We start from the raw sequence: 13,050 nt of genomic DNA on the forward strand, positions 1-13,050 counted from the left end.
GTCTGTCCCCAATAGGACTGTACTATCCAGCCTGTGGCTGAATTAACGCCACAGGCTGCATCACTGTGAGCTTGTGTGCCTCTTGTCTTGATTCTGATTACCAGAGTCACCAGCCCTGACTTCACAACTTGATTTCAGGCCTACTTCATCATTGCCAGCTTGCCTGGTCGTCTGGACTCTTGCTTGAATCTGGCTCCTGTTCAGAGGCTTGCCTTGTTTACCCCACTCAGCAACTGTGGGACAAGGTCTTGCTGGTGAGGCCTCTGCCTTGCCTTGTTATCATACCATGCTTCCCTTCCAGCTCTTTGTCCCTGAGAGTGTATCCAGCCCTCCTTGCCAGGGTTACCTTTGCAGTGGCCATCATAGTCCACCTGGATCTTGGAGCCGGTGAGGCAGGCGTCACGGTGCAGCTCACAGTGGTTCAGGTACGTCTTGCCATTGCTCCCACACACAGGCCTCTTGTGAGGTTTGCATTTCTGTGGGAGAGCCAGAGAACACAGCCTTTCACCTGCCTCCTTGGGACAGCTCGGTGAGTCCAACCATAGCCCAGCTCAGGAGAAGTCCTTGGCATAGTCCCCTTGGCCCTGTGTTTGGAACAGGCTAACTCACCCATCATTACCCCAGGAAAACCCACACAGAGAAGTCTGTGGGTGTGAGTTCAAAGGCCTCACTTCATCCCAGTTTCCATCACCACCAGCATGACAGGAGTCTTTCTGAGAGCAAACATCTGCAGAGAAATCAGTGCTCAGCAGAAATATGGAGCATAATCCTGCAACTGCTGCTCCATGTGCTGTGGCCATGCCTGCCCAGAGGTGCTTCTGTGCCTCTGGTCTCCATGCTTGCACTTGGTTGGCTCCATTGCATCTCTCTGCAGACTCTGCTCCACCCTTCTGCTACCAAATGGCAGAATAAGCCATCAGCCATGAACAAACAGCACAGCCCACAGCAAAGAGAGTTCACCAGTGCCACTGTTCAGGCTATGAGCTTCTCTCTTCTGTCCCTTTTGGTCTGGCCAAGCCTACCCAGAGTGACAGACTCTCTTCCTACTAACAGAGCATTTCACTCTCCAGTGCCCAGGCTGGTCATGCCAGAGCTGCAAGCTCTGAGGGAAGGGGGAACAAAGAGCCACATGGCCATTCCCAGGAGCCAGGCAGAAATGTTTTGAAGGCACGGAGCAGAGCACAGTAGGGAGACATTGTGTCCCTACAGCTGGGAAAGGCTCTTCTAATCATCTCTGACTCCCTGCTGGATACAGCTATTCATCCTTACAGCACTCTACCACAATTATTTCCATTTTACAAAAGCTGATTTTTAGTAGGGTGCTTGTAACCTACTCAAACAAGGCGCCAGTGAGGGCAGACTGTCTTGGAGCTCACAGACCACTCCCTAGAGTGCCCTTCAAACCAGCTGCACATCCATACCCCCCTGGGCTTTCCCAACAAAAGTCTCCTGTGCGTGTAAAGACCCTAGGCAGTCCTGCAAGCAGCACAGCTGTGAGTCCCAGACTGTATCTACCCTGCAGGGGGCTCTTCCCCCACACAACACTGGAAACAGTCCTGCTGTTTGAAGAGCCACTGTGACTTTGCAGCTGCTTCAAAACAGCCATAGCCTAATTCCATCAGGGGATCCTTCCAGTGACAGAAACCCATCTGAGGGGTGATGGTGGTGCCACCTGTCCCAGATACAGAACCTGTGCTGCTCCCATACCTCAATGCACAGGCAGGTTGGCTCTCCCTTCTCTGTCACTGCACACTCACGCCCAGCTCCACAGAAAACATTGGCACAGATCTTAGATTTGCTCCTTGGCTCTTCCTGCAAGACACAAAGTCAGAGACACAAAATACATCATTACCCACAAGAGTAACAACACAGTTAAAAAAAATAGCACATTTAACTGGTATCAGGACCAAAAGGTACCATGGTGTTAAGGTGGGGGTGACAGAACAAGAGAGACATGACTTCAATAGATGGACAGCTCAGACAATGAGAAGCAGCAGACACAAGAACAAGGGCTACAGTCCCAGGAATACAGGGTTTCCTTCAGGTCATTCCTGGAAAATCACCTGGGAGAAGTGGAGCAAACATGAGCAAGAGGAAGTCTAGCATGAATGGCAAGAATAATTTGCTCATGCCAATGACTGCTGTCTTTAAAATTTCTTTTCACAGAGGGTAGGGAGTAGAAATGTCTTTGCTCAAGACACTTAGGAAGAAGGTGAACATATCCCTAGAGAAAGGTACAACACACACAGGCAGAAGAGATTGCCATCAGGCACCAGATAATGTCCCTGTCACAAAAAACTGACCCATTATCTTGCTTTCACTAGTCAAGATCAAACACTTTAAAGGAAGAACACTGTCATGGATAAGATAATTATCCAGTAATCCTCCCATAATGAAAATTCCTTCCTGGTTCCTGACAGCCTGCAGTTGACTTATGTCCTGCAGCACAATTGATATGCTTTACAATTTTCTCCTAGCCAAAGTCATCACAAGTATTGTTGCTCACATAACTATCAAATATTTTTGGTTTTTTTTCTTGGTGTCCCACAGCATTCCTAAACTGGTGACACCTAGTGTGGAATATTTCCATAGTTTAATCATGGTTTTGATACAACTACCACTTATTTTTATCCATTTAATGCTTTTTTAAAATAGACTTTTAAAAGAGAAGGCAGTTTCAGGGTTCAGACTTTGAAGAGCCTGGCTTAATTCCCTGCTTTGTCATTAATTTCCTTTGTGACTCTCATTTCACTTAACATTTTCCATTGTATGTTGAGTATCTGGTTTAAGCCAGCCAGCTCGCTTCTGCAACAGTTTTGCATCAGAAAGAAGATTAAGGAATGAAAAATAATCAGTGAGATAAGTCAATCACATCTGCTATGTTTCTTCCCTCTAATACAAAAATGTTTTTTCACCTTCTCATCAGAGTATTATTCTTATACTCTGCTCATTTGTGGCATCTTTGTACCTCCATCACTTACTTTTGAAAATAGGTGATGAAAAAGGAACAGAATTTGTCAGAAGAGCAAGCATTATTGACAAATGATTAACACATTTTTTCCTCCTATTTCTTCTTTATTCTAGTTTTTTGTTTGTTTTGATTTTAAACCACAGTTTCAGAGAGGTGCTGTCTTTACTGAACAGCCCACAGAGACATCCAGATCATTTTCTGAATAACCTTGCCCTGGTCTTCAGAATAGTTTGTTTGCTGGCCTACTGCACAATTCATCAAACCTGAGAAGGTCTTTTCAAATCACTGCAGGAATCCCTCCAGGTTCACATAGTGACAAACATCTCTTGGATTCTCTGCAGGAGTTCCTATTTTGCTGCTTATTCTGTCAAATACAGTGTTTGGACATGCCAGTCTTAGCTGAGAAATGTATTCCATGTCCCAGACCTGTTCTCCCCATGAAGACAGCATCACCCTCCTGCCTCTTCATCTCCTTTCACATTTTGTTTCTGAGCTACAAGTGACACATTATCTCTTCTCCTGCATCCAGCTCTCTCCAGTCATCTTCCAGGGGAGGGCTGGGGTAAATGAACCAGTTACTTCTGGGGTGGGATGGAACAACAGGAGTGCTTCACTGCACAAAGCAACCTCGTGCAGCTCAGCGCAGGGAAGGAAGAATAGCTCATTTTGCAAAATGCACAAAGGAAAACTCTAATTGTCCAAGGCTGGAGTCTGACTTTGGGCACTCACACACCTAAAATGCATGTAGCTACCAAAGTGCTGATCCATTTAAGGGGTTTTGAACAACTTGTCAATCCCTTCAAGCCGTCAAAGACGGAAAAACCAGCTGGGCACAGCTTTGAATGGCCACCCAGTGAGGTCTGTAATCCAGGTGCCTGCATTAGATGGCAGCACTCTGCCTCTCCCATGGACAGGCAGGACTGCCAGCAGCCACCTCCCATCCATGCCCACCAATGCCAAGCCTGGCTTTTGATTCCTGCCTGGGACTTAGGGCACTGCTATAATGCAGCTGGCCTTAACAAGCATCTGCTGTGCCAAGCTCAGATTGCTGGACTCCTCTCCCCAAGGGAGCTCACTTGGAAACCTAGTCTCCAATGTGGCCATCCACAGCTCCCTCCCTGCTAGTGCTAAAGCCCAGGAACCATCCCACAGCTCTTCCATTGGAACCTGGGCAGGGGATGCTGGCAGGGTGACATCACCAGAACAGCTTCTGAAGACACTCTGCCACCTGCCAGGCTAGCAGGCCACATTACTCTGATTTTTCTTATTAATCAAAGCAATACAATTTTCTGATTGCTTCTTCTTATTGCCTTAAGTTGCCCTAGGCTGGCAGGGGTTTGGGACTCATTGCCACATTCCAGCATGGCTTTCTCCACCTCAGGATTCAGCCAGAGGAAGAAATGAAGCAAGCTGCTCTGCCTGCCCTCTCACTCTGGCACAGGGTTTCTCAAAGCCAGCTGTGAGAGCTCTTCTAGCAGCTCCTGGCTGCCTTGCCAGCAAATGTGGGAGTCTCCTGTGCACAAATGACAGTGTAACAGGGACAGAGGTGCATGACTGGATGAGCCCAGTGGGGGTATGCAAATGGGGCTTTATAATCTCCTGATTCTCTGGTGATCTCCCAGAATCTACCAGCCAAACTGGTTTCTTGTGACAGATACTCTGATAGTGACAGATACTTACCTTGGACCTTGTAATATATGTTTTTATAAAGCTTTACCTGCTGGAGTCGTGTGAGTGAGGATGGCAGCTGCCACTTAATTATTGAATAGTCCATCCTTGCACCTGCCTTGTAAAAGCTTTAAAATATAAACCACAAATTTTAAAAATTTAAAACGTAAAAAAAAGACTCCACAGTGTTTTAACATCATTGCCCTTAAATTAATTAATATCAGGATTTACTGGAATCACAGCTTTTACACTGCTTTGTCTCTGAGAGCTGCCTGTGCCTTTTCTGTCATCCTGTGCTTGGCAAGTGTCACCCGTTCCAGTCCACAGCGCGCTCAGGCAGGCGGAAGGGAAAGGGCAGAGAGTTGTTATTAATTGCTGCACAGTGGCATTTCCACTGCAAGCCTTGGCAAGGCACTTCCTCTCTTCTGCCTCGAGTGAGGCGCCCAAGCTCTCTCTCTTTCTTTTAGGTACTCCTCTGCTGCCCAGAGAACAAGTGGGAAAGTGTAAAAGCTGCCAGGATGAAGCCAGGGCAGGAGTGCCTGTGCCTTTGGAATGTCTGCCACAGCACAGGGGCACTCTGACCCTTCACCTGCAGGGGCACGACCTTCACAGCCATCTTCTCTGGCAAGGACCATGGAGAAGGCTGTTCTCAACAGCTCAAGGGCCAGAAGTTCAGGGCAGCTGGGTAGCATCATGTATGCATAGCCCAGCTTGTACACAGAAAATGGGGATGGGAATGCACAATGCATTTGGAGGGCTGGGAAGTGTAACCCTGTGGATGAAGGTGCATGTTAACAGGTAAACACTAAGCAGAAGACCTGAGCTGACAGTGCAGAGAGTCACATGCAATGCCTCTGCCTCAGCTGTTGTCTCCTGAGGAGCAAGGAGGAAAAAGACATTTCCAAGGCACCCGCAGGCAAAAGCCAGAGGCAATGCCAGTGGTGAAGGATCGCCATGGCAACCAGCAATGCAGGGCCTCAAGGTGGAGAGCTAAAATTAGGAAATTAGGCAGTGGAAAGGGCTGTTTCTCATCTCTGGCAGCATCTGGTGCTGAGAAGTTGGACCCCCAACACAGAGTAAGCACAGACATCCGGAGCATTTCCGAGTCCCTGCCTGCGCCCGGCTGTCCAGGACCGAGTGTGACTTGACGCACCAAGGCAGTGCCAGGTCTGCACAGGATCCCAAGGTCCTGCCTGGTGCTGTGCCTGCTCTGCACTAGTGGGACTGCATGGAAACAGTGCAGTGTCTGCAGTGATTGTAGAAATGGCAGAAAAGAGGTGTCATGGCTCCTTGCCATTGCAAGGGTACTGCCCACTGCAGCTCTCCCTTGGCTGCCTCCTCCCCTGGCCCCTACTGAACCATGACTGTCTGGTGTCCCTTGATGGGAATTGGGACTTTCCCAGCTTGTGAAATTTGAAACCATGAACAATTCAATGACAAAACACCTCTGTAAGGAACAACAAATTCCACCTGCAGAGAAGAGCTGTGCATGCAGCTCCATGTCCACAGTGCCCTACAGCCCGAAGAGAGCAGCAGGAATTACTGCCATTACACGCATCCTGGGAAACAAGCAGAAAGATAAGATGGGGAGTTTATATGCTTCACAACAACCCCTCATATTGGCTTGTTTTCTGCATATCTTTCCACATAAAATCTCCTCTTTGAGACCTCAAAAACCTTTTTCTCAGCAGCCCATACTGCATTGGACCTACTGTCCTGCTCCTATTGATACAAGTAACAACCTTTTCTGGTATCAGCAGTGAGGGCAGGTCCTTTCTTCTTTTGGCATCACTTTCTGGAAATACATAAAATTACTTGACCCTCACAAAATGCTCTGTGCTCTTTGCTGTAAAATCAAGGTTTTGTGGTTTTGCCTTGCGTGATGAGCACGGAAATCAAAGTGCTCTAAAGCTGGAGCACTGAAAACTCCTATGGGAGGCAATCCCATGTATTATACAAACTTGAGTATTACACAGAGAAGGCAAAACTAAAGGGCACTAAAATGATGTCTGGGGTTGCAAGACATACACAGATTCTCATGCCTCAGGGAAGGCAGCAGCAAAAGCTGGCTACAAGTTTTCAGATATAATCAGTACAATTCACAACAGACTCCCCTCCATGCAACAGAGAGAAATAAGCTGTGCAGCTACCTATTTCTGCCAGTCATCCCTACATCTTCACATCCACATCCCTTTTGCCTGTTCCCTGCCACAACTAACAGGGAAGTAGGAATGTAAGGGATCTCTGAACATGCCAAGGTGTTACCCATAAACTGCATAGCCTGTATAATTTCTAAACCAACTCAACATCCAGCCATGAAATTTAGCACCTTGTCTAGCTGTTGTCTTGGCAATGTTTGCTTCTGAACGCAGAAAGATTTGGAAACACAAGGCAGTAGAGGTTAATGATGCAGAAAGCTGAGATAAGCTATGTCTCCTGACTTCCAAACTTCCCTCCTCTCCTGTTGTGGAGCTGGGAGGGAGAAGCATTGTGCTGCAACATTCAAAAAGAGAGAGCTGGGCAGCAGAGCAGCTCAGGGGGTAGCCAGGAAAATTTAGCAACTCCTGTACAGTGATGGCACTGAGAAAGCATTTGGCTTATGTGTTTCATCCCATTACCCAAGTGATTCTCCAGTTCTTTCAGCAGCAGTGTCCTCCTGCAGAGGTCCAGGGAGACCAGCTCCCATGTTCACTGAGGGCACCAAGGGGCAGCCAGCTTGTCACCTCTGGTCATTTGTGCAGCCTGCTCTGCCAGCACGTTTGTCCTGTTGTTTTGGTTTGCACCTAACAAGCAAAGCACTTGTTCCTCCCTGCAAACCTGACCCAATTCCTGTGGCAGCTCCCTGGATCCACTAACACTCTGCTGTGATGGGGCGGAAACTTGGCAGCAGCATAAACTGAGCAGATTAGCGTGAAACAAGCAGGCATCCCTGACACTGGGCTTGCCATAAATAGATAGGTAAGGTGACCATTACAGTTTTCCTTCCTTTGGACTACTGCCCCAGGTTGGAAGAAAATCCACACAAATTATCTTAAATTCTTACTTGGAAGGCTTGAGTTTCATTTAGCAAAAATAAGACTGTGATAAGCCCAGCAAGTGAGGATTGAATCATGCTATTCAGCTCTCCAAAAAAAACAGACATCATCAGGACAATCCCAGGACATCATCACTATTGGAATGGTACAGTAGGCTGTGGAATAAAACATACTCTACTTTGGAATGGAACCTCCTGCCAGAGGTTGCTGTACACATGGGTGCAGGGTCATCTCTTGAACACTTCTGTTGGTCTGGTGTTATCTGGACTCAAAGTGTCACCCTCTGGAACTCCTCCCTCCCCTGCTGCAGGGATCCCACCTGTCTCTGGAAGACACATGGTGCATGTCCTGCTGCTCACACCAGTGAAGGTGTTGCTAGGCAGCTGGAAAGGCTCAAAAACACACTATCCCTGAGCTAGGGAGTCAAAAAAGAAGAGATGTTTGCCAGGCAAAATCTGGACCAGGGCTGGGTTCCCCAAGGGAGTGTGACCTGCTGCATTTGACAATGTTCCCAGTGCTAACAATATCCTATTTGAAGGGTGTCAATACGGGGTCCGTGCTGGATGCCGAGGGGTCCATGCCATTTAAACTGCAGGACTCCCCCTCCCCCAGCTCCTAAAGCCACCCTGCCAGCGGCAGAACTAACGAAGGCCAGTTTCCAACAGCTCTCTCTGCACGGCCTGTCAGCCAGTTCCAGGGCAGCTCATGGACCCCTTCCTCAGGGGAGGTCTTCACAGGCCCCTCTCATTAAGGCAGTCACCTAGAGTCACAAAACCAGCTGGATCCCATTATCTCGGAGGCCTCCACTGCTTTATCAGCTGTGCCAGAAACAGGCCCATGGATTCAAGGCTCGCTGGAGGCCAGAGACAGGCAGGCAGGCACAGGCAGCCTGCTGACATTGCTTTGCTTCCACAGGGAACCAGGCAGGAATTCCTTTGCAGAGCCCCACACAACATTTCTCTGGCTCAGCCTCTCCTCTTGACAGACTCAACGTCACTGCTGCTTGCAGTCCTGAGGACAGATCCTCGCTCCAGCCCCCTGCCATGAATCCAGGCCCCCTGCTGTCTCCCTGCCACTGACTCTTGTGCTTCCCTTACAGCATTTCCTTTGTGTTGGAGGACAGACCCCATCTCACTGCTGCCCCCTCAGAGCTTCCATCACTAGGGTATTTCAGCCAGCTTCAACCAAGGGCTGTGAACAGAGATCTGGACACAGTGCCAGGAGCTACTGCCCTTCCTGTGGGATGCCTGCCATGGAGGACAGCATGTGCCCCAATCCACCAATCCACACACCTAGACATCAGCCAACCCCTCTTTCCAATACTTTGACCCTATCTTTTTCTATTTTCAACTGACATCTAGGACTGGCTCTCTTAAAATGTCAAGTGCAACCCCTTAAAGGCTTTTAAATGCTTGTGAGATGAATATTTAATGGCAGCTGACTTTGCTCATGGGAAACAAGCCAGACCATACATCTCTGCACATACTGGAAATCAGGGTGTGTTCCCAGAAATCTGGATGCAGAGAAAAGAAAGCAATAGAGGGAAGGAACTGCAACTCCCAGAGCTCATAGGAGGTTCCCTCTCTGCAAACCCGTACCTCACCCATTTGTGTGAGACCTTCCCTGACTTGCTGGCTGCTCAGACCAAGATCCATGGATCAGATGTGACGATTATATGAGCATTGAGCAGGAGAGTGGCTGAGGCTCTGAGTGACCTCTGTGATAAAGGGGGCCCATCAGGTCAGTGACCTCTACATGAGGCCGTGGAAAAACAACACAGCTTGTGAAAACCTGCTTGTAGGAATTCATCCATGACTCTGTCAGGGAAATGGAGATGAAGATGTCTGATGTTTGTACTGTTACTAAAAAAGCCTGCCTGGGCAGCATTGCCTTGCAGACATTGGCAGGATAGATACAGAGCTCTACCTCCCCACTGAGCCCTGTGGAGACGCAGCCTGGACCGCTGGCAGGGGCAGCAGCCCTCACACACCAGCCATGGCTTTCTCATGTCCCACAGAGAGCAGGCAGAAGTTGGTGCCTGCACAGAAAGGGAAGCAAGAACTGGGAAGAAGGAGGGTTTTCTCCCTACAACCTAATCAAGAGCAAAAAGGCATCTGCCAAACAGCTGATATCTCTTACAGCATGAAACAGTTCCGGAGCCAGGCACACCTCTCGGGGACTCCGCTGCTCAAGGACTCTGTTTTCCCTTTTAAGCTGGAAGGAATGTCTGTGCTCTGGCCCCCACAGCCTCATATTTTCCACCACAAGGCAATGACCAGTGAGGCCCCATTAGGGGAACAATGACATGAGAGTCTGGAGAAGAGGAAATCGCTCCTGCAAACAAGTCTGGAAAATGGCTGCTAGAAGGAAGGGAGCTTGCATCTGGCAGCACTCTCACTCCTGCAGCCTCTCTGCTGCTCAGGCAAAAACACTCCTTATAATCACAGATTCCAAAGTATCATGTCCCAAAGCTGCACTTCTCTCGGCACTATTCCCTCCACCTATCCCTACAGCACCTCAGGAAGGAGGAGTTTGATTCCCTTCTGCTGCATCATGTGGTGAAATTGCCAGCTTTTCCACAACCACCAAGGATCTTTCTTACTAGTGTTGTTCCCAGCAAGGCATGGAGGCAGGAGTTCAGAGTGTGACTGATTTGTGCATACCAAAGCAGCTGAAGAGGCTTCAGCTGTAAGCAGGGCAGAATCAGTCCCACAGGAGGACAGGATGTGATGCTCTGCTGCACCATGGTTCTCAGAGGGAGGAATCAAGTTAATCACTTTGTATTTGGATAGAAAAATCACCCTCACGCACAGGGAAGCATCTCAGTGCATGTGAAAGGTCCTAACTGAAGTTAGTAGTACAGGGCCTTAGGGATGAGATCAGTGTCACCCTCTCATGTGACAAGACTGGAAAGGAAAGGCCCAAGGTGTAAGACTTGCTCAAGAATGACCAGGAGACAGCAGCTCAGCTCCCTCTGCTCTCTGGGAAGCCAGGACCACTTCACTGAGTGACGCACTGTCGGAATTCAGGACATCCCTCTGGCTGTCCTGGATTGCCAGGACCCCTGCCAGGGGGCTCAGAGACCCTGGCACAGAGCCCAAGACACCTGTGACTTTGATTATGACCCATGGAAAAAGTTACCAACCTTAGATGAGGATCTGCAAGCCACAAAAGTATAAGTAGAAAAATAATTAGCTTATCACAGGGTGAGAAATAGATTTTTTTGGGGTTTTTAGAATGGGGGTTCAGGGAGCAAGATGGAGGAATCTGAGTGTGTCCAGCCTTTCTCCTTCTTCTTGGCCTCCATACTCTGCTGTGATGTTGGCACTTTTAGATTGGTTTAGAGTAGAAGCTCACTGTCTAACATAGGTGATAGGTATTGGAAAGTTACTGTAAATATTGTACACGTAGTTGTTAGTATAAAAAGATAACACCACCCTGGGGGCAGGCAGAGTGCCTCTGACTGTCTTGCTGAATGGACCTCAGCTGGACAGGAGAAAAAAATGTATAGACAGGATACAATAAACAACCTTGAGACCAAGAACTGAGGAGCTCTGACTCCTTCTTCGACCCCTGGGCTGGGAAAAGAGACTTTCTAACGTATCTCGGGGTCACTCTGACCAGCTAGAGTCCTGAGAATGCACCAGTTGTACTCCTCATTGAGGCATGATTCTTCTTCCCATATCCTGAGTGCCCAGGGCCAGGCTCTATTTTGCCATGGCTGAGCTCCTAGGAATCACAATTCTCCATCCTATTTTGTTTAAAGCAAAAATAAGAACAAGACCAGCATTGACCTCTGAATTCCAACAGGAGGGTGATGTTCTGTATGTCACAACACTTATGAGTTGTCAGAGGAAGCCTTTGACAGCAGGAAGATGGAGGAAGATGAAGAGTTCAGCCCCAGGGCCTCCACACCAGAGAAGATCTGCATACCACAAACTATTGCTAGCAACTAAACATAGGTGTCATCACCTCTCTCTCTCTAAGCACACCCAGGCTCAGCTGTAAAAGGGAGGTTTCTCTGACAGATGGCATTTCCCCAAAGGTGTATGTTCCTTCCTTCATCTGCCCCATTCTGAGGTACACTGACACAGCTGCCTGCCCCCACACCCATTACCCAATCTGAGGCAGTTTGTGCCATATACAACCTCAAATGTTCCCTTTTCAGCCCTAAATCTGTGTTGATCCACAGCTCATTCTGTATCATGGCAGCCCTCTTTTTTCATCCTTCATTCCCCTAATTTCCCACACTCTGAAGTCCTGCAAATTTTACTGGTCCTGCCAGTAAGTTTTGTTGCCTCTTTTTTTTGACCGGGGATGATTTATTTCTGAATGGAATCCAAATCTGGCACATTTCTCAGCCATCACCTGGCTCCAACAGAGAGGAGGAAAGAGTGAGCTAAGCAGTGGGAGGCAAATTAGAATTTACAACCCTATGGCATATTCACACCACTTCCAGTAACTGGATACACGGGGGGAATGTAGATTGCAGGAAATGCTGAGGTTTACCAGCAGCCTCCAGCTTCTTGTGCAAGAGTCCTCAGTGGTTTTGTTCCCCTCACTGGGATGGGAATCCAACTGCAATGGATTTGATGATCTCTCTTCCCAGCTCTGTCCCTTAGTCCTTCTTTACTCTCCTTCCACCACAGCCCATTGCAAAAAAAGCAATGGAAATTGCTGTGTGACTGGGGGGAAACACTGAGTCAGCCTCAGTGTGGGAGAGTGAGAACAGAGCTGGAAATAAGCCAGTTCTGTATTTCCCATTTTCTAGCCGGGCTCAAGGATTTGATCAGCTCCTTGTTAAGGCAGAGCAGCTTTGGGTCTGCTCTACCCAGTGGCTCTGCTGGAGGCAGCTGTGGAAGAGCAAATCCCCAGGGGACAGTGCTCTGTCACAGTAATTTCTCTTCTTTGAAGCTTCTCTACTTCATGCAGTCATGAAATCCCCTTTACCCAATGAAAACAGTGAGGAAAGCTCAGAAAATTCCTCATTATTAGGCATTATTTTGTGTAGACAACTATTCTTGGTCTGTGGTATTGAGGGAGCATCCATCCCCTTCCTGAAATCATATAGCTAGGAATGGTTATCAGACTAACAGGAACACCTGAAAATAGAAGTGAAGTAAGGTGAACATGGAAGAGAGGAAAAGTTTGAGTAGGCTGTGGAAGGAACCTGGAGTCTGCTCATCAGTGATGCATCTGCCAAAAAGGCATGGCTCCATCCAAGGTTAAACTGTGTCCCTGTAGCCAGAGGGAGCTGAAGGCAAGTCTGCCAAAGGTCTACCATACTGCAGCCTGCAAAATGCAAACTAGGATTTCAGGAGATGACCTGACAACTGGCAGGTGTGTGCATTTACTGATTAGTATTGGAAAGAGGAG

At 48.2% G+C, this 13,050-nt stretch overlaps 1 protein-coding gene across 1 annotated transcript in view; it reads right to left on the bottom strand.

Moving 5' to 3' along the window:
* The window catches only part of FSTL1 (follistatin like 1), a 53,675-nt gene that overhangs the window by 13,107 nt on the left and 27,518 nt on the right, over positions 1-13,050 (bottom strand). The window contains exons 3-4 of the mRNA XM_058822411.1: positions 1,708-1,812; positions 347-476 (exon numbers count right to left, since the gene is read on the bottom strand). Coding sequence (XP_058678394.1) covers positions 347-476; positions 1,708-1,812 — 235 coding nt within the window. The remainder of the gene's footprint in view (positions 1-346; positions 477-1,707; positions 1,813-13,050) is intronic.

The sequence above is a fragment of the Ammospiza caudacuta genome, chromosome 2, assembly GCF_027887145.1.
Source record: "Ammospiza caudacuta isolate bAmmCau1 chromosome 2, bAmmCau1.pri, whole genome shotgun sequence".
Lineage (NCBI taxonomy): Eukaryota > Metazoa > Chordata > Aves > Passeriformes > Passerellidae > Ammospiza > Ammospiza caudacuta.